This window comes from Strix uralensis, chromosome 4 (genome assembly GCF_047716275.1).
Source record: "Strix uralensis isolate ZFMK-TIS-50842 chromosome 4, bStrUra1, whole genome shotgun sequence".
NCBI classification, from domain to species: domain Eukaryota; kingdom Metazoa; phylum Chordata; class Aves; order Strigiformes; family Strigidae; genus Strix; species Strix uralensis.
This window is the reverse complement of record NC_133975.1, coordinates 9664343-9690217: the sequence shown is the minus strand read 5'-3', so window position 1 is coordinate 9690217 and position 25875 is coordinate 9664343. Positions and strand designations below refer to the sequence as shown.

The 25875-nt window shown below is 47.5% G+C and overlaps 1 protein-coding gene across 7 annotated transcripts; it reads left to right on the top strand.

Moving 5' to 3' along the window:
- The first annotated feature begins 10 nt into the window (after positions 1 to 10).
- LOC141942425 (uncharacterized) lies at positions 11 to 25441 on the top strand. 7 transcript variants are annotated; one of them, XM_074865590.1, is made up of 12 exons: positions 11 to 419; positions 1259 to 1348; positions 2192 to 2286; positions 8076 to 8136; positions 11803 to 12288; positions 13576 to 13711; positions 16120 to 16208; positions 18701 to 18764; positions 19788 to 19876; positions 20999 to 21111; positions 21561 to 21717; positions 23920 to 25441. In XM_074865590.1, exons 2-12 carry the CDS (start codon positions 1285 to 1287, stop codon positions 24069 to 24071), a joined length of 1506 nt encoding a protein of 501 aa, XP_074721691.1. In that variant the 5' UTR covers positions 11 to 419; positions 1259 to 1284; the 3' UTR covers positions 24072 to 25441. The 7 variants fall into 7 exon arrangements, with proteins under 7 accessions (XP_074721691.1, XP_074721690.1, XP_074721692.1 ...); XM_074865589.1 differs by having other exon boundaries at positions 11 to 1348; XM_074865594.1 differs by lacking the exons at positions 11 to 419; positions 1259 to 1348 and adding an exon at positions 3524 to 3758 and having other exon boundaries at positions 2203 to 2428.
- Positions 25442 to 25875: the final 434 nt, after the last annotated feature.

Here is a 25875-nt window from a genome sequence, read left to right as displayed (position 1 = left end):
CACAACAGTACCACTAGCCTGAGACCAAACAGCCAAATTGCATGATAATGTGTATCCATTTTAGATTTATGTCACATTGCTTCTGTAGATGCATTTCAAAGTTGACATATGCTAATTTTGCTGGTTAGGGTATTTGTGAGTAGGAGGTTTACCAAAATACCTGCTCTTGCTTTCTGGGCGGATTCACTGAAAGCTGAATAACCCTGGGTGATGTGTCTCCACAGTGTGCGGGTGTGCATGTACTGAAGCACTTAAGCCCCGGACTAGACCTGATGGTAGGAGGAAGGTATGCCATGCACAGGTTCTGTGGATGGCCCACGTCGTATGAAAGTGTGGAATAAACCCTTTTCCTTTTTAATACGTTCTTTAGCTGAATTACAGCAACAGTGGCTTCTCTCAATTTTAGAGTGCTGCAGAAGGTGGGTGTTCTTTGATTTGGGTTTGGTGGTTTGGTTGGGTTTTTTGCCTTGTTTTTTTGCCTTTTTTTTTTTTTTAGAAACTGTTTTCATGCTCAGAGATACTGTTTCTATGGCCTAGTTTATCCTGTGATAAACATGAAGGCTGAGTTATATGGCTGTGTGGCTGGCCTCAGTCCAATTTTCTTATGTACAGCCATGTGACATGGCTCTGTTACTTGCCTGTGCTGGTGCAGTGCCAGACATAGTCTGAGGTTTTTCTTTTCTGCTTTGGATCGACCTTATCAAATAGCAGGGAAGGGAATTCAGTTCCAGGTCATCTGCTCTGGTAGAACACTGGGGACAAAGCTTTGAGAACTGGTTGAGATGCACGTTTTGTTTGTTATTTCATAGGGCACTTGCTCTGTAAAAGAGGCTTCCTGGTGCCCAAATGAGTGACTCACTGATACATGTTATGTGCCACTTAGCCTTCTGAGAATGGCCTCTGCAGAATCAGACTCCTATTTTTAGTGATCTCTGTGTCACTAGACATTTCGGACAAGCTTAGCTGGTACAAGCATGTAGGGTTTTTTCATGTTTAGCTTTAGTACTAACTCTTGTGACTGATGATTGACCAAACATTGACCTCTTTAAGACCTGGCCAGACTAGTGTAGGATACTGTCCTAAAGCTGTCCTGTATTCCTAATGCCTTTAGACAGAACCTAAAATGTCTCAGACTTCACTCTGCTCCCTGCCCCTGTGCACGCAGGTGTGCACGTACAGGCTCTCCTGAGAACAGGAAGGGAAAAATAAGGCAAGAAGCAAAAAAGTGGTGTTTTCATCATCAAAACTTTGTTTTCAGAACTTGCTGTGTTTCAGGACACTTGCATGGTACTAGACCTTCTCCTGAGGAACTTGAGGAGATTCCTTCATCTGGCTCTCAGAACATTTGGTAAGTAGCATTTGGTATTAAAATGTACTTACTCCTTCCTGGTAGAAATTTCACAGACAACAAAAACAATCTGTTTCTCTAAGAGTGGTTGATTCAAACCCTCAGTAGCATGTAAGTTTGGTTCTAGTGTCTGATCCATCATTTTGTGTTATTAAAGTCCATAGTCTCTCTCTTTTTTCCTCTTTCAATAAAAATTATTTTCTTCATGCAGGAGAGTTGGAGACGCAAGCTCTCATAACTGATCTTGCTTGTGCTAAAATTCTGGGGTCATTGCATTGATCCAGAGCTGTTGGATGGGACCCAAGCTGTACCTAAATGGAAGATAACCTTGTTTCCTTCTTCCCTCCCCCAAATGCTACAGGCACTGACAGCAGAGGCAACACTACCTGGCACTGGGTATTAAATGTTTTGCCTCTCTTTTGGGTGCAACATAACTCTTGGAAAACATTTCGGTCTCTTCTGCAAAGACCTTGGTGATGTCCGTTAAAAGCTGTCCCACTGAGTTAAACAGATTCTGTTTTCTGTGTCTTCTATGATTCAGTGCCTGTGAAATCCCCCCCTTGATTTACTGTCACCAACCACCAGCTGTCCTGTCAGCATTCCTAAAGTTTGAGGCCTGGCGAGCTCACAGTTGGAGCTGTAGACCTGTTAAACGTAAGAAGCATTACCAGAGCACTTCATGCTGCCCACAGTATGAACGTATTGTTGGGTACTTTTTGATGGCTGAAAGCTGCCCGCAGTATGAATGTGTGTATATGAGCACTGACTTGAAGGAAAAGGCAAGACACTTTACCTTGAGATTCTTTGAGCTATGTATTGACAAATGCATCTCCCTTTCCACAGAGTCCGTTTTTCTGGGTCGTGGTTTGAATCCTGCAGAGCTGGAGCACTGTTGGGAGGCCCCATCCTTTTATATGTGCTGTTTTTTCAGGAAGGAGGTGGGTTGTTGGCCAGCCCTGGGACTGAAAACACAACATCTTTGGTTTGGATGTTCAGGGGTTTAAATCCCCACAGGACAACAAGAATATGGGCAATGTGCTAGAGAGTCTCCAGCTGCTGCTGAGTGGCCTTCCTGACTTGGTAATGCTCTTGGTGTCTCAGCTGTCTCTGATCCTAGAGAGTTGCATTTCAGATAACCACACTTACTCCCTTTTACCTTCATTTCATTAAATCATACTTCTACTCTGTGTATTCAGAGAACTGGGGATGAGTCTCTTTAACCAAGTAACAAGCGACAGGACAAGGGGGAATGGCCTCAAATTGCGCCAGGGAAGGTTTAGACCAGATATTAGGAAGTATTTCTTTCCAGAAGGGGTTGTTAGGCGTTGGAATGGGCTGCCCAGGGAGTGGTGGAGTCCCCATCCCTGGAGGTGTTTAAGAGTAGAGTCAACATAGCGCTGAGGGGTATGGTGTAGTTGGGAACTGTTAATGTTGGTTGATGGTTGGACTGGATGATCTTCAAGGTCTTTTCCAACCTAGACGATTCTGTGGTTCTGTATTCTGCTCTAAAGGCAGCTGACCAATTTGTATAATTTTTCTGCCTAGAGCACTAGATGGGTTTGACCTGCATCCTTAACGCTGACTACACCCAAGACACGCTGGTCCCTTTTGGAATTCTTCACGTGTTAAGGCCTTTTCTTTAACTGATGGGGACTAATTAAGAATTAAATGTTCAGTCCTGCTTGTGAGACAACAAATTTCTGTACTTAGTTTATATATTATCATGGTTGGATAAACCATCAGATCTCTGCTGCAGCACCTTTCCTTTGGCTATCTCTTAATTTTTTTTTAATTCTGCCTTCTAAATCCAAGCATGGAAGAAACACATTTATAAAAAAAGGTTTGCGTTATTTGTTTCAAAGTGACTATAACTCTTTTTATTACTTAAATTCCCTCAGCTCCCTTTCATGAGTTTTGTTATTCCATCTACACAACACCGATGATGGAGGTTTCTACTGGTGCAGTCTGAGAAGAGCAGCAACTACCTTTTTTTGGTTAGGAGGGTTTTAGTCTTGACTCTGAAGTGTAGTGATTGTCCTCGCTCCCCAAAGCTGTGGTGCCATCATGTGGCCGTTTGGTCAGGTGCAAGTTTTAATGTCTGTTCAGAGCACCACAATGTGTGCGTTTCTTCAGGAGCGCTGATGGATTTGCCTTGCTTTTTTCTTACCTGTGTAGGAGTATCTTGGCCCTCCTCTTGGACACAAAGCTGGTTTCAGTATCGTTCTGGAGCAGCACAGTATGGCAGAACTTATCTCCTTCCCTGAAATGAAGGAAGCTCCCGGTGCCTCCTTCCTGATCATTAAGTTCAAGATCTGCCTAGAACTGTTGAGAAGTCTGGCCATAATTCTGTAGCCGAGGTCCTCCTGCCTGGGAGGTGCACCCACTGCATGTGCTCATCACGCTTTTGCAGGTGAGCTACTGAAGAGCCTTCAGAGGATAAGCTGCACTTACACTGCTGACTTCAGACTGTTGGGTGGCCGTTGGACCTGTGTTCCTGAAGTCTGAGCTCATGTGCTGTTTAATGACCCAATTTACATACCAGGGACTTGGAAGAACCTCGCATCTGAAAGGGGGTTCTGGATTCCCAGTTGCTTCCCAACCCAGCCCATGGAGTAGTGCACCCCATGGCTGTCAGGAACTCTTCTGTGCCTTTTTTTTTTTTAACATGCGCTGGCTGGTACCTCTTCTATATGCAGCCAGGTTTTGGTATGACTTGCAAGCTGCATTGGTGGAAGAAAAGTTGTTTTCCAAGAAAACTATCTGTCGGAGCCAGCTCAGTTTGTCTGAGTATCTTCCTCTTTCCAGCCTTGCTGCAGCCCAGCCCCCCAGGTACTACCTCAGCAATAGGGTGCAAACACTGCCAAAGGGCCATAGTCTTGTCAAATAGCGGGATGCACAGTACACCGAGGACCATCACTTCCCCTGGCATAATGGGAACAAGACAGTTTTGCAGTAGCTTGCTCAGCTTGGTGATGACAGTCACTTGGCACTAGAACAAGTGTCCGTTACACCCAGGACCCTAGCAGTGACAGTGGAGTTGTGGATAATCATGGGAAGAGCATGGGAAGGATACAAGAATGAAGTGATCTTTCTGCTCTCATCTGCTGGCAGTTAATAGGGACTTTCTGACCTTAGAGGCTCACCCCGTGACTGTTACCCTTTTCCAGCTGATGGGTATGTCCATCGACTCTCAACTCATACATTCCTTTCCTTTTCACCATCCTCACTGCAGGTGGGACCTCACCTGGGGATTTTCACCCCCACAGCACTTACTGTTGCATCCCAGTTAACAAAAGCTGAGGTGATGGCAGCTTGTACTTGACATTGCAAAGAGGGCTGGTGTTTAAGACTCTTCCTGCTCAGTGTTTCTTATAAAATAAGTAGCTCTCCTTGTAAACAGACAGGTCACTTGGATATCTACCACCCAGATGACTTGCAGCGAATTGATGCAGGGTCCTGTGGTGGCCCTCAGGTTTGTAATGCCTGGGTAGCTCAGAAATCCAAGTCTGCCCTCAGTAGATGAAACCTCTAATGGGACTTCCTTGCCCAGTTTGTGTGGAGGTGTGGTTCTGGGCAGCCTTGGACAACAGCTGTCCTCTCCAGGCTAGACAACGCATGAGAGCTCAAACTGCTAGCGTGGTTGAGCAGGATGCCATGTTCTTGGGAATAACGTCACCACTGCTGCCTCTGCCCTGTAAGGAGCCAGCCACGTTTTGTGGGTGCAGGGCAGTGTCTGGTTTATTTGTGGACACAGGGTTCACCGCCTGTGGAAGAGAAACTGAACTGACAAGAAGAGGGCCCTGTGCCAGCCTAGGACATCGTTTTTGATCAGCCATGACACTGGTTTTTATTCTCTGTGAACCAACTAGCAAAAGCATTTAATCTCAACAGAGACAAGCCAGGGCAGGTTAGGAGTTTATAAGTGAACTGATGTGCACTTCTCTGCCCTGAAGTGGCATCAGACTTTTCCTGTCAGAAGAGTATTTCCAACTTGCCCTGTTGCTAAAACAATTGAGAGGAAAGGAGCCCACCTCAGCTCCCAGCTGTGCTCTGGTAGCTTATCCTAAAAGGGGGCTTCGAGGCATGGGAAGGCGATTAAGATGCAATTTCCCTTTCTCTTCCGTGTGTTAGGCTGAAACTTGCAAGTGAAAGTACTGTCACAGTGGTGAGTGTCAACATCCAGTTCTTAAGTGCTTTTCCAGTTTGTGTGTGTATGTGTGTGCTCTAGCTGCTCAGGAAATGTGTGACTTGCTCCTGGGACTTGAGGGGTGTAGGGAAGGCCCTCCACAAACGAGGGTGCAGTTTGTGGTATAGAGTGGACTGATCTGCCATCAGCTCCTCTAACAATAAATCTCACTGGAGAGTTGCTGTCAGTGTTTTATCAGTGCACAGGGCTGCTTCATCCTGCAACAATGCTTATGCAGAAGTTGTCCACCACCACAGATCCTGAGCCCACTAGCTGGGCTGCCGTGTGGAGTGCTGGGCCTGGGCCTGTGTCCTTAAGTCTGATATTTTGCTTCCTAGCAGTAAGCAATTCAGGTTAAGTTTATATTTGACAGTGGAAGCCAGCTGGTCAGTGACTGACCTATACCCACCCAAACTGGTGACACTGGGGTTGAGGCTGCCCTGTCTCCCTGCAGCTACCATGACAGTGTTGCTGCTGGAGACAGGAGGACAAGAGTGTCCCTGACAGAGCTGTGGGTACCAGAGAAGGTCCCTGAGCAGGGCTGGTGGGTGCTTGTATCTCCCATAGCAGGGGCTGTGTCTCTCTGCAGCTCGTGCAGGAAGCGCCGCTGGGCTGCGCAGGCAGGGATTGTGTGAGAAACTTCCCTTGTGCAAGCTCCTGGCCCATGCAGCAGCTGTGCAATGTAGGGGAGAAACCACAGAAAGTGGGGGAGCAACCACAGGTGCAGCATGATGCTGTCAGGGCATCATGTGTGATGCCAAACTGACCCCACCTGGGCCACGACGAGGAAAGCCTGCGGGCTTGGGTTGGAGCACACGAACTGTTGACTCACCATGTTGAGCCCTATGGAGGATCTTGGAGCACAAAAGACAGGGGCAGCATGTGACAGTGCCTGATCTGCTCACCAAGCATGTGGCTGTGGGGGGCTCTGCATGCTAAGCATCCTCAGTCCTATGTGAGTAGCCAGGTGTTCCCTGAATTTGGGGGGGGGGATGTGATGTGTGTGAGATGGGACATTCAGAATCACAGAATCATCTAGGTTGGAAAAGACATTGAAGATCATCTAGTCCCACCATTAACCTAACACTGACAGTTCCCAACTACACCATATCCCTAAGTGCTATATCGACCCGACTCTTAAACACCTCCAGGGATGGGGACTCCACCACCTCCCTGGGCAGCCCATTCCAACGCCTGGCAACCCGTTCTGTAAAGAAATGCTTCCTAATATCCAGTCTAAACCTTCCCTGGTGCAATTTGAGGCCATTACCTCTTGTCCTATCGCTTGTTACTTGGTTCAAGAGGCTCATCCCCAGCTCTCTGCAACCTCCTTTCAGGTAGTTGTAGAGGGCGATGAGGTCTCCCCTCAGCCTCCTCCAGACTAAACAACCCCAGTTCCCTCAGCCGCTCCTCGTACGACATGTGCTCCAGACCCTGCACCAGCTTCGTTGCCCTTCTCTGGACACACTCGAGTAATTCAATGTCCTTTTTGTAGTGAGGGGCCCAAAACTGAACACAGTAATCGAGGTGCGGCCTCACCAGTGCCGAGTACAGGGGTAAGATCCCTTCCCTGTCCCTGCTGGCCATGCTATTCCTGATACAAGCCAGGATACCATTGGCATTCTTGGCCACCTGGACACACTGCTGGCTCATGTTCAGCCAGCAATTCAGCTGTATGCAGAAGGAAATCCTCTATTGCTGTGGAGGCCCAGCAGTGCTGATTGCTAACAGATGGGGCAACAGGGGATCTTTCAAAGCAGGGCTGTAAGGTGAGGAAACCACGGGGATGTTGTCCTTGGGCAGCACAGGCAGGAGGACCCAGCCTCAGGGTGTGAAGAGCAAGCAGGATAGTCACCAGATAACACATGGAAAATGGGATGGGGCCTCACTGCACTTAATGCCCTCCCTTCAGAATCATTATCATCAAGGTCGTTGAATTTGAGCCCGACCACAACAACTTGATGCATCAAGTTTGACACCTTGGGGGCAACAAGGGGGGAATTAAACACTGATTGGGAAAGTTCTACACTCACAGAGGGTGAGTTTTGGTTACGGCATGATTGGTCTCAGTTAAAATGGGAGCTGCTTTGACGCTTCTGGGGTTATTTTTCTTCTTGTTTTTCTTCTTGCAGGAAATCCTGGGTGTCGAAAAAATGAAATCCTTTCACTTGACAAGGTCACGGGGGGCTGGCCAGCAGCCAGGCACAGGGCTCCTGCATGGCTCTGCCTGTTCCTCTCTACAAGCCCATCACTTCCTCCAGGACGCTTCTCTTGCATGTACTTCTGCACACTGCAAGAAGAGGCTTAGATTTGCTCTTCTGCTCAGTATTTAGTTTGCTCTACGCTTTGAGAGGGCTAGTAATGTCTTAAGACCTGTTGCAGTCTCTGAATATAAAACCCTCTTTGTTGGGGGAGGTTGACTTGACTGAGCCGCATGATCAGAGTCAGGTGACAATTTTGGGCACAAAACTGGAGAATAAACAGTTGGGTGTAGGAGATTAGCTGCTGATTTGCCTTTTGACAAGCTGTGTTACTCCTCAGGGAAAAATGAGTGCCTGGCCTTCTCCTCTGCTTTGGAGCTTAACCACAGCGTGTTTAACAGGTAAGTCCTCCTGAAGCAGCATTTCTCTTTGCTGGCTGAGTACAAAGGTGGGTAAAACCATAATGGGCTTTTGAAAGCACTGGGCTTCAGCGTCTTGGGGTGCTGCAGAAGGGCAGGGCAAGAGGAGAGGGAAGGCAGGAAAGGAAATGTGTTGAAAGATAGGCAGTGTTGGAAGTGGGCTGAATACGGTAAATATAAAAACTTGCTTTTACATGAAAAAAAAAAAAAGAGGAAAAATAGAGCCCTATTACTTTGCATATTGAGGATTTGCAGTGGCCTCTTCATGGCTTTATCTTAAACCCCAAGGAACAGGATGCCCCAGTATGTGCACTTCCTTGGGGTGTTTTGGTAAGTGGGTCTTTATAAGAGAAAGAGCACATATAAAAATGCCTGAATATTTTTGTAATCATGACTCCTCTCCTTGTTCTTCTCTGCCCTTTGTACTGTTTACCTATCAAAAAAAAAAAAATCTATGTTCTTATAGCTAATATTTTTGCTATGTGGGATCTGCAAAACTTGTTGCACTTCAGATTATGGACCTTCTAGGGCAAGGCTGGCCCCATGCAACTGAAGCTCCTCAAGGTGAGGTGCTGTCCTGCTCCCTTCTCACTGCAGACCACCTGCATTCAGGGGGTCAGAGGCTGCTGGGGGCCCTGCAGTCATCTCCCTTTTTGGAGTATGAACCCATCAGCTCTGCTAGAACAATTTGCATTTTACAGAGTTCCTAGGCAAGGAGCAAAACTGCTCAGAGCAATTACCTGCTGAGCCTAATCTTAACTGCGTGCATCCAGGGCAGCCTGGGCACCCAACAGGGTACTAGCTGTAGTCTGCCACTCTCATGAAATTAAACACTTTGGGGAAACTCTCCATTTCAGGAGCCAGTTATTCACCTGTTGAATTCACCGAAGATGATGATTATCTTCACGTAGATCTGTAACTGTTGACTTTGTTGTATTTTATTTGACTTGAGTGATTAGTTTTTCAGAATGGCAGGCTGTGCAGTTGTGCAAGACAGAAGAAAAAAAAATAAAGGAGCGTCCCACCCTATTTCTGCATTTTGTGAGTTCTCGGCTGGTGTCCGTGTGCCTCGCAAGTCTGCAGGGCTGCCTGCCTTCTAAGTCAGGAAGGGTTAGCTTTGTAGTTAAGAGTTCAGAAACTTTTCCTGACATCCTCAAGGCTATTGGAGTGAAACATTGTGCCAAGGTGTCACGCAAAATGACCCCTCCTTGAAGTGTCCCTGGAGATACTTTTATTGACTCATAGTGCCCCTAAAAGAAAAAAAGTCTCCAGAAAGCAAAGTCACTACTTCCTGGTGTAGGTTGTGTAAGTGCAGGAGAGAAAATGGTCTGATGCAACTAAGGTTGTTTGAATATTGTTTTTTCACACCTGTGATACTATAACTGGTAAAGAAAACATCACCCATTTTTACTAGTTGCTCAAAACTGTTTTTTCCAACTTCGCTTTTTTCTCTAGAAGTCGTTTAAATCAATTTACAAAGTACTGGCAGCTGAAAGCTACTGATGGCTACTGAACTTTTGCAAGCAACTTTTTAATGGCTATTTTAATAAAATGTTATGAAAAGGTATTTTCAATTTTTTTTAAAAAAATCCATCTTAACAGTACCGCCACTTAACACCAGAACCAGCCAACCAAGGAACGCTTATGAAAAGGCAATATTCCACTAAAAAGCCAGCAAAACAACAAAATTAGTCCAAGGTGACTAAATCCACTGTGGTGTCTCTGGCTGGCAGAGCTGAGCAAACATGGGGGTGAGGCTGCTGTGTGGGAGATCAGACTTTGATCCCAGTGGTCCTTCTGAGAGCTTTTCCCAGGAGAACTTGAAGGTGCTCTTGACTTACTGCTAGTGTTTACTTTGAGATTAGTTTAATAAAAACCGGGACTGACTTGGCTCATTGCCAGACACAAGGAAAGAGCAGACTGACTTCAGCCCTTCAGGCAAGTGAGGCAGATGAGGGAAATTGGGCATCTCTGTGCTGGGTCGAGGCACAAGCTGAGGCACTGGTGTCTTCTGTGGGTGCTGCAGAGCTGCTCTTCCTGCTTAGGACCGGTGCTGGCGTCTCTAGGTCACTTGGATTTGGGCTTGGGAAAAACAAGCACGCCACAAAATGATCACTGTTAAATTCAGCGTCTCTGTTTTGGGGGCCACAGCAAGAAAACGTGGGCAGTGGCCCAGACAGCTGGGTGCTCATCTGCTGCTTTACTCAATAGTTACAGAAAGATGTGTTTTTCACTCCCAGCAGAGTACAAAGCAGGCAGTATGCAACAGGAGGGAGCACTCTCAACCAGCTCTCTCCATGTGATCGCAACTTTGTAAGGACTCTTTTATTCAGTGTCCTGATCTTGTTGTAGAGAGTTACTAGTCAGCTTGGTCTGCACGCTGTTGTTGTTCATACCATGGTGGTGCTAAGCACTGGTACCCGTGGTGCCCAGCTTCTCATGGTGTAGCCAAAACTGGGAGACGAGTCAAAGGGGGAGAAGTGGGCTTGGGAAGAAGCCTGCAGAGATCAGTGGCTCTGCAACCACTTGATGGTGCTGCCCCTCTGTGTCCCCAGCTTTTCATCCTGCTCGTGTCCTTCCTCATCCGCATCCCACTCTCGGGTGTCAGCTGTGCTCTTTGGGCTCCTTAAAACCCATAAAGCAATTTCTTAAAATAGTCCTTTTACTTTCCATGCCAATGGCCACTTGATTTCAGCAGGCTCTCTTGCTATGGTGGCTTAGCAGATGTGTGCTGGTTGGAAGAGCATGTAAATGCCATGTTATCAGCCACAGTTGTATACTGATGCTGTATGAAGTTGGATGTTTTCAGAAGCTGCAGTTATTTTAGAGTAAATCCCTTCCCTGCATTTCTCACCCAAGCTGCTGTGGCAGGAGCTGGCTGCTTTGGTTTTGCTTTGCTTCTTTTGCTTAGTACCACACTGCTAAATTAAAACCAACTTGCTACTTTCCATGTTTAGTTTTACAGGTCTCTCCTGTGTTCAGAGAGTGGGAGAACTCTCCCCTGCTTCTGTGCTGAGAGATGGCTTTCATCAGCAGACAATGTTTCAGGCCACTATGTATTATGGCAAAACAACCTGAACTGCAGTAATACCCTTTTTCTCTGAAGATTACAGCTGTCCCTGCTCCGATGGGGGATTTCAGAATCCAAGCAAGTCTTGGCCTGCGGGTTCCTTTCTGCTTATTGGATGTATCTCCAGAATGGCTTAAAACAAAATCCTAAACCCATGACTTTTCTTTGCTGATTCCTTTAACGGAGATGGGATAAAACAGCCAGCTACTTGACAAGCATCTTAAATGATATTGTCATGGGATCTTGGGGTAAACTGTCTTCAGGAGCTGTCACTGACAATTCTCACACCCTTTTATCTAGGAGTCAGACCTCTTGGACATTGGCATCTACTGAGTTGTGGCCTCATGGACCCGCTAATTTAATTGCTTGACAAGTCTGCCATGTGCCAGGGATGCTCAGATGCTGCCAATGTTTGCCTCCTTGCTTCTGTATTTTTTTGTAATGGAACATAGCAGAAGGGAGTTTCTGGACATCAAACAAGGACACAGGGGTTAAGCAGTTGATAAAGATCTAATGGGAAACCTCCATTGAAGAGAGAACAATAATTTGGCCACTAATGATGTTTTTCCCTCTCTTAGGTATTGCTTTAGGCCAGACAACCACCACCCAGGTCCCTACTGCATCAACCCCAGCACCTGCCAGTGAAACCACCACCCAGGTCCCCATTGCATCAAGCCTGGTACCTCCCAGTGCAACCGCCACCACGGCCTCTGCTCCCCCAACTGCCACTGCAGCATTGTCGGCTGGCGTGGCGTCAACCCCTGCAAACCTTGTTGTGTCCCCAGCAGTGCCGTCTGCTGATCCAAGCACAAAAAAGCCTGCTCAGACTCTGCCCGCCACCATGGGTGTGACTGTCCTCATCTCTGGCAGCACGGCCACCTCTCAAGCATCTGCAGGACCGATGGCTGCATCCACCAGCACCCCAGCGTCCCCTCCAGGTGTGACAACATCTCCTGGGGTCCCGTCAGCAGCTTCGTTCCTCACCACTGCCAAGCCCTCAAACTGCAGCGGTGTGAATGTGACAGCCTGTGCCCGCTGCTCCCCAGGGACGTTTCCCAGCGAAGGTAAGAGTCTCTGCTCACCCTGGCGCTCGCGTTAGGTAGCAAAGTGACTGGCCAAGGGAGGTGAAACCAGCACATGTTCTTGTGTTGGAGGCTTGGACAGGCAGCAGGAGTGGGAGTTAATTCATTGCACCTTTCTGAAGTTGAAGACTTGGCCTTTGCTGGCCTTGTGCTCTGTATTGGTCTCCCGGTAAGATGAAGAAGCAGTTGGGTTGTGGCACAAAGTGTAACACAAGCGCAGCCTGGTTTATTGGCTAGAGGGCATCATTTTAAGGTACAGTGCCAAATATAAGGATAACCTCTAACTGTCTGTCTCGAATCTTTGAAAGAGGATCTCTGCTATAGAAATAACCTTTTTACTTTGGCTCGAGAAACTACCCCATCAAACTCTGTTGTGCTCAGGAGTGCATAATATTGCTTTTTTCCAGAAGTTATTTATGTTGTAATATGGTTGGTTTTTTGTGTTGTCTTTTTTTTTTTTTTTTTTTTAAACACCCCCACCCCCCAAAAAAATCCCAAATAGAAAAAATCCCTAAAATATGAGCCATATACTTTTTGCTTACTTCCCCCACTGCAGGGCACTTAGAGGAATAAGCAGCTCTGATCTTTAGGGTAGATCTTCAGAGGACAGGAGGTAATTCCCACCTCCCTCATGTGCAGGATGTTCATCCACAGGGTCTTTTCCTCCTACCCATCCTTGGTCGCTGCAGCACCAAGGACTGGATCCTGCAAGAGTGGGATGGCAGGTCTGTTGTGTGCAGCTACAGCAAATCCCACATGATCACTCTGTGTAGCTTGGATTTGTTTTGTGGAGCAGAGCGGGCTAAAAGCTTGTGGCTGGTGGGAATGCCATGGTACCTGTGCTCAAAGAAAAGCTGTTCCTGCTTAAGGCAGATCCTCTGCTCTTCAGTCCTGCTTCCTGCAAGCCTAAAATATCAGTAATCCAAAGGAGTATGTTGGGGTTTTTTTCTCCTTTGTTTGTATGTTGGAGAGGAAACAAGGAAAACCCTCCTGGCCCCTCAAAAGAGAATAAAGTAGTCATCTTAATTACCAGAAATCCACATTGACAGACTTGAGACCTTAGATCATTTTATGGCTGTTCTTCAGCTTGCTAACAATGCACAGCAGCATAATTAGCATTAATATTACACTTTCTACCCTGTAGGACTGTCTTGCTGAAGGGGTTGCAGCCCAGCACGTCGGCATTCCTGGCAGTGACCTGTCCTGACGAGCACAGGGATTTAAGTCAAGTCTCGCAATCCTGATCCTGACTTTTTTGTTCCAATTTAGGCACCTTGAGCTGCTCGTGCTGCACAGGGGGCTCATGCATAGACCCCAGTGCCTGCACCTCCTGCCCGCTGGGCCACTACCAGCCTGAAAGTGGGCAACTGTCGTGCCTGCCTTGTCCGCAGGGCCATTACACCAAGTAAGTGACTGAGCTGCTGGACATGGAGTGGTGGATGCTCTTTCTCAAAACACTTCATGCCTGGCAAAATCTCCTCTTCTGGTCTATAAGAAAAGTGCTGCTAGGGTTGTTTCTCAGGGGGAAGCACAGGGTTTTGCACCCCTGAGAGAAAGATCAGCTCAGGGCTTACTGCCCCAGCACCCACCCATGGTGCAAAGCACTTGGTGGCAGCAGTGAGAGGCTGTGTGCTCCTTAGCTGCTTGCAGGGCTTTGTGGCAAACTGGGTCAGGGAGCTAATTCACTGCAAAGTTGAAATAGTTACGTGCCTGTTAAACTAACCTACAGACTGTCCAGCCTCTGGAGAAAGCCCCAGTCTGCTTTTGGTCTGTGCTTCAAATATGCTCCCCGTGGGGCAGGTGGAGGTGGGAAGGTGTGTGTCTCTTCAGCACTGCTGAATTCTCCTCACCAGGAAACCCTGGTGTGGATATCCTTGTGCCGAGGGCTTCACAGTGGCAGCTCCAGCTCTCTACACGTTGCCCTTTCCCCCCCCCCCCCCCCCCCCATAGCATTTTGAATGTATTAGGAGGGAATGTGTTTGGGTTTTTTTTATGATGGGGAGACACTTGGGAGTGATGTGTGGGTTCATCTCCTCAGCTTTTCTCTAGGATACCTCTGGCCAACTGGCTTCATCTCTGTGCTTTGCTCAATTACTTTCCCAATCCTTATTTTGTTGCTCCAAGGGATCTTGTTACATTTAAGTCACTGGCATCTAAAGCAATGTGTTTAGCTGATACAGTGTGGAAGAGCTAAGAAGACATCCCAGCCAGAGCCCAGCCTTGCAATTTCAGCAGGCTGCCTTGTCCCAGGGCCGCTGTACAAGTGTCCTCCGGCTGCGGGGGCACACGCTTTGCTGCTCTCACCACTTCCTATCGGGTTTTCCCTTGCTGTATCCGATGTCCATTTCAAGAAAATGGTGGACTTTGTCCCTTGGGTGGCTGCAAGGACAGGAGGGGTGGTGAGCACTTCCCAGGACTGTGTCCCTCATGGAACGGCCGTTCAGATCAGCCCTGGGGAGAGGGAACAAAACCTGGCCGTGGGGAAGGGTGACCTGACCATGCGGTGTGTTTGCAGCACCCCCTGGGTTTGAGGGGCTGCCAGCTTCCTCCTTCATCCTCCCCTCCATGCTCCCCCCTTGCTCTTTGTGCTGTGAGGTCCTGCCTTAATTTATTTACCTCCCAAGTGCTTTAAAAAAAAAAATCGGGAGCAGTCCCCAGGCCACCACATAAATGCTGCTGTTGGGATGTTGGAGAGGGCAACGCTGAGCCGGGAACCAGAAAGGGTCAGCAAACAGCTTACGCCCACTGGAGGGGGGACCAGCAGAAGGAGGGATGAGGGGACGTGGAGGGGAGGGCGCCCGACGGGCCCATGGCCATTTCCATGGCAGCTGCTCGGGCCTCAGGGCTCTGATGGGATCGTTTAACATTTTTGTGGTATTTGGAGAATCCAGCATCCCCTGAGCTTTGAGCGGCTCTGGCTGGCACAGGCCCTGTATTGCTTTGTTTTAAGCAAAGCATTTGCTACTTTTCCAATTGATTTTTATTTTTTTCCACAAATCTCGCTCAGCCCTGGGGTTTCTGAAGGAATTAGAGAGTGTCCTTGTTTTCCTCCAAAGCATCCCTGAGTGTGTTAACAAATTCTTATACCCACATGCTTGTTGTTGGGGATTTGGCTCTGTTGGCGATGAATGCAATTGCTTTTCTTTCTCTGCCTTTCCCTCTTTTCCTCCCCCTCTCCCAGAGGTCTAACATATTACATCCCCTTTCCCACAGTCCCTGTTATTTAAGGTCAGGACTCTCACACATCACTGCCTATGGTTTAGCTCTTTTTTTCGACTCCTAAGTGACCTGACTTTCAACAATGGAGCAGCTTCTTTGAAAATCGCTGATGGATGCTGAACATCAAGCACCTTTCCAATTCAATTGCCAAGTGTGGATTTAAGAGCCTGACTTTAAACCAAGGTTTTTAAGCCTGGCTACAACACATTTTTCAAGACCCAGATTTCAGACTCTGTCCATTTCCATATAGCCTGCAGGGAGAGGATCTCTTTAGTGTTAATCACAGAATCATTTAGGTTGGAAAAGACCTTTAAGATCATGGAGTCCCACCATAAACCTAACACTGCCAAGCCCACCAGACTTCTCTAATAATACAGAAATTCTGTAATAATACAGAAAACTTTGTTTTCACCAAACCTTTAACATTCAGGCGAGTTCAAGTTGTTGTTTTTCTGCCTGAACTCCTTCATTATAATTACCCTATTTCTAGACTTGTTAGTGAAACAAAGAGCTGTGCTCTGCTCTCTCCTCTTAAAGTGGGTAGAGGCTCGGGTGAGCTAAAATAGCACTCACCTCTGCTCCCTTCTCTCCTAGCTTCACAAGGAGCACCGCATGCCTTCCCTGCCCGCCTGGCCATTACGCTAATGAGTCTGGGGCTGCAGCCTGCAGAGCATGTGAGAAAGGTACGCTTTGATTTGTATTCAACCCAAATGCATTTTCATCAGGCTATGCAATGCTTTTTCCCGTGGCCAGATGCAATTACCAGGTAACTTGAAAGCACTGAAGAGTAAATAGGTTATTTTGTTCAGGCTAAAAATAGAATAGCAGTTCTCTTCCCATTCTGTTATTGACATTTTTATTAAAATGAAAAGAACAGATCTCAAGAGTCAGGCTTTTGTTTGCAACAAGCTAATACTAACACTGCAATGAAAGCCTTTTCCGGCAAGTCAGGAAAGAAGATTATGAAATTCGGTTATAGCACAAGGGGGAGGAGGGTGACAGGAAAACAAAGTATTCCCCTAGTTTTCATGGCAAAACTTAGTCTAAACTTGCTTTGTTTTCAGTTAGGCAATCTTCTGCAGTCTGAATATTAAGTGTAATACTCTCCTCGTTCCCCAGACATTAAAAACAGGGTTTTCAGCGACCTACTTTGTACCTGCAATCTGAGCCTGGTACAATGTGTTCACAGACAGTGTAACAACATGTTCAAAACAGACTAGCATTTACTTATGTAAAAGCCTAATTAACGCGTGCAATGCAGCAGCTATTCTGTACACAAATTAAGTGCTCCTCATACATGCACAACTGTTCTTTTGAAAATCTGCCCATCAAACTGTTTAGCTGGTACCTAAACCTTGGCTATCATTTGCTAAGTTTGAGAGGAAAAAAGTCTAACTGGTGACAGTGCTGCAGTATGTCACTCCCTTTACGCAGCAAATTTGAACGCTGTGTTAGACCACAGAGGAGTCCGTGGGGGTGGCCCATAAATCATGCAATTATAAATTTAAAAAGCTCCTTTTTTCTTGCAGGGAGAGGGAGGTTGTTTTGTTTTCATCGTGCTCTGCCGCAGCCTCTGCTGCTTGTTGCAAATCTGGGCGGGTTTGAAGGGTGTAAGGCAGATCTGTGTTCCTCTCTGAACACAGGCACCTTAATTCTGTCCCCATGGCAGTGACCAGCGTTGTGCATCATCAGGCACCTTCCCAAAACCACCTGAACTCCCAAGTGTTGTTCTCCTGCTGTTCTCCTGCCTTTAGAGGTTCCTGTCGGTGTGGCAGGGACTCACAGATGTGCCCAGGCCATGGGCATTTCACTCCTTCTTGTGCTCTGGGGAAGGGTCTGCACAGAATCAGAATCACAGAATCATTCAGGTTGGAAAAGACCCTTGGGATCATTGAGTCCAACCATCAGCCCTACTCTACAAAGTTCTCCCCTACACCATATCCCCCAACATCTCATCTAAACGACCCTTAAACACATCCAGGGATGGTGACTCCACCCCCTCCCTGGGCAGCCTATTTCATTGTCTGACCACTCTTTCTGGGAAAAATTTTTTCCTAACGTCCAGTCTGAACCTCCCCTGTTGCAGTTTAAAGCCGTTCCCTCTTGTTCTGTCACTAATCACCTGTGAGAAGAGACCAGCACCAACCTCTCTACAATGTCCTTTCAGGGAGCTGTAGAGAGTGATGAGGTCTCCCCTCAGCCTTCTCTTCCTCAAACTGAACAGTCCCAGCTCCTTCTATCGCTCCTGAAAAAATCAAGGATCTGTTCTCCAGGCCCTTCCCCAGCTTCGTTGCCCTCCTCTGCACTCACTCCAGCACCTCGATATCTCTCTTGTATTGAGGTGCCCAAAACTGGACACAATACTCCAGGTGTGGCCTCACCAGTGCAGAGTACGGGGGGACTATCACCTCCCTACTTCTGCTGGTCACACTATTTCTAATACAAGCCAGGATGCCGTTGGCTTTCTTGGCCCATGTTCAGCTGCTTGTCAAATAGAACCCCCAGATCCTTTTCTTCCACAGAGCTCTCCAGCCACAGCTCCCCAAGCCTGTAGCACTGCATGGGGTTGTTGTGGCCCAAGTGCAGGACGTGTCCTCCTGCCCTTGGTGGTCCTGGTGGTGCAGGGAAGGAGAGCAAACAGCAGATTGCTGTGCTGAGCATCTGTGCTCCCCATCCTGGTCGGTGGGTCTTGTGTCCTTCCCTTCGGGGGGAAGGAGATGCACACCCAGCCTTCCCAGGGTGGGAGAACCCCTGGAGGGGCTGGGGAGACCAGAGGGGTTTCCCATGGCCAAAGACCTGCTCCAGCTGAATAACCCAGGCGTCAGGACTGGGATCACCTATTTCACCTTCATTCCAGTTCAACCTGTTGTGCTGGGAAGGTTGAAGGGTGTCTCTGACAGGGTTTCGGATGCAAGAGTAACACCATGGAAATCTGCCTGAACCCCCCACGCTTCCTTCAGCATGGCAGAGGTCATTAGGAAACTTTTATCACTCTTTCAGGGCTTTTGACAAATAGAACACCAAACATCCTGAATTAGCCCATGAAATGCCACCTGAAGTGTGTTGTGGGGAGTTGATTTGGTTGCTTGTAAAATGGAGATGAGCAAAGGTACAACACTGTTGGGGCAGTGATGGGGGAGGGAAGATCCTAAAGCCTTACTCTTCTCTCTTTCAGGGTATTTTAGCTCCAAGGAAAATGCAGCTTTTTGTCTGCCTTGTCTCCCTGGATCATTTTGCAAGTAAGAAGTCTGCTTGTGATGCTGGCTGTTGGGTGGACAGGGAGGGGTGGTTTTCTTTTAGCTACTGGGCTAGAAGACCCAATGTAGTGGCTGAAGACAAGTCACCTGCCACTTCAGCTGTAGGGACATTGGTGCTGAGCCCTGGTGAGAGAGGGATGGTACAGTGGAGGTGAGGATCCCAGCTGGGTGTGGAGGTACCCTGGGATGAGGTGGTAGAGCATCAGCTTGCAGCCCACCTCTGCCATCCCCTTTTCCCAACACCACTGCATTGCATGGGCATTGCACACCACTGATAAACAAACACATGCTGGCACAGGGATCGAGCTGAACATCGCTCTGAATTTTGCAGATTTAAGCTGATCTGATGGTTTGTTTATCCTGAGTTGAGATGTGCAGAAGGCAGTAACTGAACTACCCTGGCTGAGCTGTTACCTCCAGGGTGGGAGAGAGGGCTGGGGAGAGGTGCTGGTGGGGTACCTTGTGATGGGCTCTGCACCCTGCCGTGTAGGGATGCCTGCATGGAGGTTGGGGGGTTTATATCCAAAGTGGGTGAATTGGCACATGAATACTTCCCTTCCTTCTGACCTCACCTTGAACTCGCTTGTCCCGTGTTATGCAGCAGATCTCTGCTGAACCTTTGATTAAACTGCCACAAGACTGGACCCAGGGCTTACCTGGCTGTATCTCAGGTCCGTCTCCCAATGCCCTTTGGTACCCATTGACCAGTTCTAGACAAGTTTGCTAAGGAATAGCAACCTTCTGGGATAGCAACTTCCTGCAAATTTCATGTAAATAAGCAATGAAAGAGAGGACAGAAGTGCCATCATGTGCACAGCCGTAATTAAGACATGTGAGAAACCACACTGGAGAGAGACACCACGAGTACTCACAGAATGACAAAAGCTTAGTTCCTGGTAGACCCCGGAGACTTGAGTCTGGGCATAAGTAAGAGAGCTGGCTTTGGTGGTTTGGTCTTGGAAGTGCTTGTCCTACAGCAGTGTCTGCCTCCTCTCCCCTTCCCAGCACCACCAGCTGCACGGTGTGTCCGCCTTGTCCTGGTGGGCAAGAGGCTCTTCAGGCTGCGGCGGGGGACTGCACGCCTTGCTCGCCAGGTAACTTCTGCAGCGGAGGGTGGGGGGCTGCGCTAGCCCAGCTGGGAACACACGGTGTCAGCACCAGGAGCGATTCATTCCTGAGACTCATCTCATCTGACCCAGAGGGCACGGCCCCTGCCATCACGAACGCCCCAGCTGACCAAACCGTTGCCCTCACAGGGAGGGGAAGGTGCTGGGGGTTTTTGGCCCTTCCTAGTTTGCCTAGAACCTGCTGTTGGAGGCTGTGCCTATGCCACACCTCCCCACCAGCATGGCTAATGGCTCAGAGGAAGGCTGGTCACCTGCGTGCCAGGGCTGCCGAAAGCAGCAGCTAGATACAGTTCTAGCAAAGAAGTGTCTTCATCAGTGGTGGTTGCTTTGCTGAGGAAACCACAGACTTGCTAGCAGCGGGGAGGGGGTGGGGGGGTGATGCTCTGCACCCAGCAAGAATTAGCCCGAGGCAAAGGGGAGAGTCGATGAGGGGAAGTGAGGCGATGACTCTGCTCCTTGCATCACCGTCTTAACATCAAACCGCAGCGGGTGAGGCGGGTGAGCGGGCGGGAGGGCTGAGCGGTCCAGCTGCCTCTGCAACCACCGACGGCAAGCCTCTGCTCTGGAGACAGCACCAGGGATTTCTCGTAGTAAAGTTGCATTTTAAACACACAGAAGAGCATTTAGCACTTTGAGATCCAGGACTTCTGTGACCCATCATTCCTACAAAGCCTAAGAAACTGAGCCATGCTTTAAACTTTGCTCAGCAAGTTTCAAACAGCTGGAAAGGGTGTTTGAATTCAGAATTAGAGAGGATGAAACACTGCTGACCTCCAGTTTCAACCTTCCTTTGCTTTAAAGCCAGAGCTCACTACTGAACCCATCTCCCACCGTACTCTGACTCACACTTACTCTTTGCCAAGATCTGACCCTAGATATCCTTTAGTTCCTCTGTCCCAGTGTTTTTTCTCTGTCCTGGCCCTTTGCCACCGAGCAAGTACCAAAGTCCAGGCTCAGCTTTTGTTATGCACATGAAGTATTTAATGGTCTTTCTCCTTATGGCTTTGAAAGCTGAATCATCCATATGTAATTGCAAAGGCCCCGGGGTCTAGTCTCAGATCTTAATTTTGTGCTTATTTGCTATTTTAGGTACGTTCAAAGGTCCCAGCGACAACAAATGCAAGCTCTGCAGGACAGGAGAATACCAGTTACAGTGGGGCAAGGAGAGCTGTGACCTGTGCCCAGAAAATCACTACTGCCCTGTGAGTCTCCATCAGCTGGTTTTGAGAGCCTGGATTAACAAATACTGTCCTGTGACAAGCTAAATACACTTCAATTAATGCCATTTTTATCTGAGCATCTTTCCTTTTTTTAAACATAGAGCCCTGATGGAGGGAGATGGTTAAAGTTACAACACCAGGAGTCTGGCTTTGTGCCGCCTTTGGTGCTGCCCAGTCTCACAGGGGAACCTCAGAGGATAGTGTGTCCATTAACAAGGGGGGCTGACGTATGGACATGCTGTATAATGACACCTTCAGCTCTTTACCCTACTCTGAGTACCACCACAGGGGCATTTAATGATAGCAGGTTCATTTCTTGGTTATTTGTCTTCTGGTTTTTTTCAACGCTTAAGTGTCACCTCCCTTCACATTAGTTACCTTCTGCAGTCTTCCCTTTTTGCTGGTGCTGAGTTACTTTTTCTCTTGGGCAGAGCCCAGATGTGAACCCAGTCAAGTGCCCTCCTGACGCCTTCTGCCCCGCAGGCAGCGCTGAGCCAGCGTACTGCATGGAGCTCTTCCTTTACAAGGCAGGGGACTCCTGCCAGCTGACTCCACTGATGGTCGTTCTCCTGGCCATCTTCTCAGCAGGTAAGCGTTGGTCTTCTCTGTCCTCTGGTAAAACTAGACACTCCACTGCAGCTGGGCGCCTTCATGTTATATCAACAGTGTTCTCTGGATGGTGTATTTTTACATTTCTGGAAACCTGGATTTCTAATAAAGGTCTTTCTGGCTGCTTTCAATGCAAATGATAATCCTTTCCCCATTTGTAAGTAGGGATATTGCTGTTATTTGCTCTGAAGGAAGGCTAGCATAATGCTGTTCGTTGTTTGTCCTTGGGAAGCAGGTGTGTATGGACTCCAAAACAGGAATTTCTCGGGTGCCCCAAAAGTAGGAAAAAGGACAATTTCCTTTTGGTATGAGACTTCAAGTTTCCTACAAGCATTCCCTGCCCCCATAACTCTTGCTGCAGCAGCTGGCAGGACAGGGTTCTGTCACCTGCTGCAGTGGTGGTTGTATCAGTGCTGTTGTGTGCCTTGTAACCAACAGAATGAAAGACAACCAGCACCTACCGAGTATGTGGAGCACCCCTCATGCCACTTGCTGTACTTAGCTCATTAGGGCAAGCCAACAGGTGGATGAGCTTTTTCACCCTGAAGCTACACTATGAATACTCATTCCAAAACAATGAATAGTAGTAGTAGTTGTAGTAGTTGTAGTCTTAGCAAAGGGGAAAAATAAGAGTTCTGTAGTGTTTAATCAAAAGTTTTGGGAGAGGTTTAATCAGATACAACAGTTATGATGCAAATGAGCAACTGTTACTGCTATAGATTGAAAAAAGGGCAGACGAGCAAGCTGGAAAGAGGGACTTGTCTCCTGTGCACAGGTAGATGAACAGAAACCCCACTGTAAGTGCCACTAATGCTACCAGCTCTCTTGACACAAGATTTTCATCTCAGATCATAGAGATGACTAAGCCATCAGTGGATAAAGAATTATAGCCTCATATCCATGGGGTTTTGTGTTTTCAGCACAACAGTTATGTGTCTCCTGAAGACCCATTCTCCACTCCAGCTCACTGTTGCTAAAAGGCGGGGGGGGGAGATAAAATAGAAGTGTTACTACTCACAATGAACAACAGAGAGCAAATCTGTTTCTTCAACGACAAAGCAGTACTAGTTGTTCTCATCAAACTCCTCTCTTGGTACCTGAGGAGAGGACTGCCTGGATGCACAGGAGAAAGGTACAGCAGGGTCTGGAGAAAGCCGTAGCTCTAGCAGCACTGGTTGACTGCTCATCTCCAGAGGGCTGCAGTGTCCTGGTGGGAGCTGACGAGGGTTGTTCTCACAAGCTGTGGCTTGGAACTGCGTGAAAGCTCCTCCACTGGCCCATATCCCCTGGTGCCAGGCTGTAGTCCAAAAATCTGCCAAAACAGATGCCATCTGAAGTATTAATTAGAAAAAGTAGATTAAATTGAAGTTTATGAAAAGCCTGCCCACATAGGGACAACGGCCCATTAACTAGCTTTTCTGATAAACAAGTCTGAGGGTCACCAAACAGCTTTCCTCAGTGAAGTCCTGTCACAGAGCTTGCTATGAAGAGGGATAAAGGAAACAGCCCACACAGGAACCTGCGAGGATTTTACGGCCGGTCTAACAGATCAATTGTTTACCATGAGACTGTCTGCTCACACAACCTAAATTTGGACATATTTGTCTGGCCATATTGCATCACAGCAACAGATTTGTGCTCTTCTGTTAAGATCAATTTTCCTTGATTATGCTTCTGCCAGAAACAAACAAACAGAATGTCACAGTACTTGATATTTGCCAATTATTTCCATGTCTATGCCCAATTGACAAGTAATTTTTCCTGACAGTCCTGATCTCAGTCTAGACTCAAAGTTAACTAGGTCAGTTCCTTCTTGTGCTTTAGTGTAAGCGTTGCATAGAGCAAACTTATTTCTCAATAAGATCCTTTGGTGGGATCAGCAATGGGTAAGATGTCAAGTGGAAAACAATAGAGCCACAGAGCAGAGAGCAAATGGGAGTAGGAAAGAAAGTTACTGAATTATTTCATTAAAACCTGCTGTTATTCTCTGCAGCTTCCAGAGTAAATCTGAAATGCCATGGTTGAGTATTTATTATTACAGCTAGCCAAATCTTTTTTTTGTGCAGAGTATGTAGGAGAAAAACCCCCTCAATTTACCAGAAGAGAATACCTGAGAAGCCCTAGAGCAAATGTCACCTGATACTTTCCATCTGAAAATAACTGCCATTCCTTACCTTCCAGGTGGAATCCTTGCTGTCTTTCTAATAATTCTGAGAAGAAGGCAAGAATATAGCAAGAAATCATTAAAGTCTCTATTGCTACCCCAGGGCTCAGGACAACACACAACTTACGGGGGGACTGAGCACACAGAACCAGTCTACGCTGGCTGGTAGCCTAGGACACGCTATCAGCAAGGAACCTCTTTTTTCCATGGGGCAATACATATGGGGAAAATGTTTAACTATGAGCAACCTATTTCTGTAGAGCTAAAATAAGTGCAGAGAAATTAAAACTCAATTTTGGAGTTGTGGCTACTTGTGCTAATCAACCCAGCTGTGCTGCTGAACTGAAATGGATTGAGGGGAAAAGTCTACCCCTGCAATTCCCAGCTTCATTCAGAAGTAAATACTTTTCTGCTTTCCTCAGTGAAAAAAAACCAAAAAACAATTATGTGTGTGTCTCTCCAGCTAGCTGAACAAACTGAGTGGGCATCAACTGTTCCAGTTATTAAGGTTCCTGTGATACAACAATCACTTCCACCTGAGCAGGAACTAACATGAATATGCTTCAAGAATATGCAATTATTTTTTTCATTCTCAAAACTTTACCATTAGTCTGAGCAAGGGCAAGTCAAGGAAAGGGAGCCCAAAGCCTTCCTCTTCCTCTCAGCTGTGGGAAAACAGGTGTAACTAAAATAATGGTTGATTCCTGGACAAGTATGTCCCTTTTGTTTCCTGCTGTAAGATGTCCTTCATACTAGAGCTATAAAAGCAACTCAGAGCTTCCACCACACCTCACAGGAATTGTTTCTTTCTCTACCAAGCCACACTGGTAAGGCATGAAACTGTGCCAGTGAAACTTTGGAGCCAGACAGAGCAGCATGCTGCAGCCACAGAAGACAGCTTGCACAGTTTTGCACGCCTAGATGTGCCAGTACTAGACCCACTGCTTAAATGCCTGTGCAGAGCTCTTGCCCTGATCCCTGACCCTTCATTCGTCCCCCACCCACGAGAGCAGCATGTGTGATTTGTACCTGTTCTCCCTGCACGGAGCTGTGGCACTCCGAGCTTTCTTCTGTGCAGTTGGCCCAGTTCAACAATCTGGTTAACTGATGCAATTCATGTTTTACAGGGCTGATTTCAAATTGTGTAGGTGTTTGTGTGGCTGGTCAACTCTTTTTAAAATCGTTGTTTGCTACATTTGCCCTATCAGGTTTTTTTCTCAGTGATGTTTAGCTTTCTGCACCTGGTCCTCATGGCCATTTGAGGTCTCACCAGCATAGCAGGCACTCAGAAATGCCCATCGACTGTAATGGACCCAGCTTCAACTGCTACATGAGATCAGTACCTGAGGTCTTTTAACCTTCCCACCTTGTTGTCTCCAGTCTCCTAACAGCAAAATTCATACACGTAGTAGGTGTGCTGCATAACCCCAGACAGATGAGCCAGCCCTCACCCTTTGTCACAGCACTTGTGCTTTACCAGCTCTACAAGCATTAGTAAAACCAGTATCTACTATTAAAAGATCTGTGCTTTTAAATGAATGTGCATTGAGGTGGAAGCAGATGTTACATTTCACATTCAGCTCTTCACTGGGCTAGTGCAGCAGCAGACTCAGCTGAAGTAACCCAGCTGGTGGGGGGTTAAGTGGTTACTGCCCTCAGCTGCTCATTCTCTTCTCCCCAGGGGAGGTGTTACTGTTCCTAAAAATTCTCTGATCTCTCTCAACTATCACAGATGAAAAAATGGATGGGAAGAGGTACATCATCCTTCATGGTCAGACAAGTTGCCCAGAGAGCTTGTGGCTGCCCCCTCCCTGGCAGTGTTCAAGGCCAGGTTGGACGGGGCTTTGAGCAACCTGGTCTAGTGGAAGGTGTCCCTGCCCATGGCAGGGGGGCTGGAACTAGATGAACTTTAAAGTCACTTCTAACCCAAACCAACCTGTGATTCTAACCAGGATCAGTAGCAACATGGGGAT

Excerpts from the sequence above, each read along its gene's own strand:
- LOC141942425 (XM_074865588.1), top strand. The coding sequence starts at position 2,068 with ATGGCTGAAAGCTGCCCGCAGTATGAATGTGTGTATATGAGCACTGAC. Across the intron at positions 13,712-16,119 it reads CCGCAGGGCCATTACACCAA|CTTCACAAGGAGCACCGCAT; the intron begins GTAAGTGACTGA and ends CTTCTCTCCTAG. Across the intron at positions 19,877-20,998 it reads CTGCACGCCTTGCTCGCCAG|GTACGTTCAAAGGTCCCAGC; the intron begins GTAACTTCTGCA and ends TTGCTATTTTAG.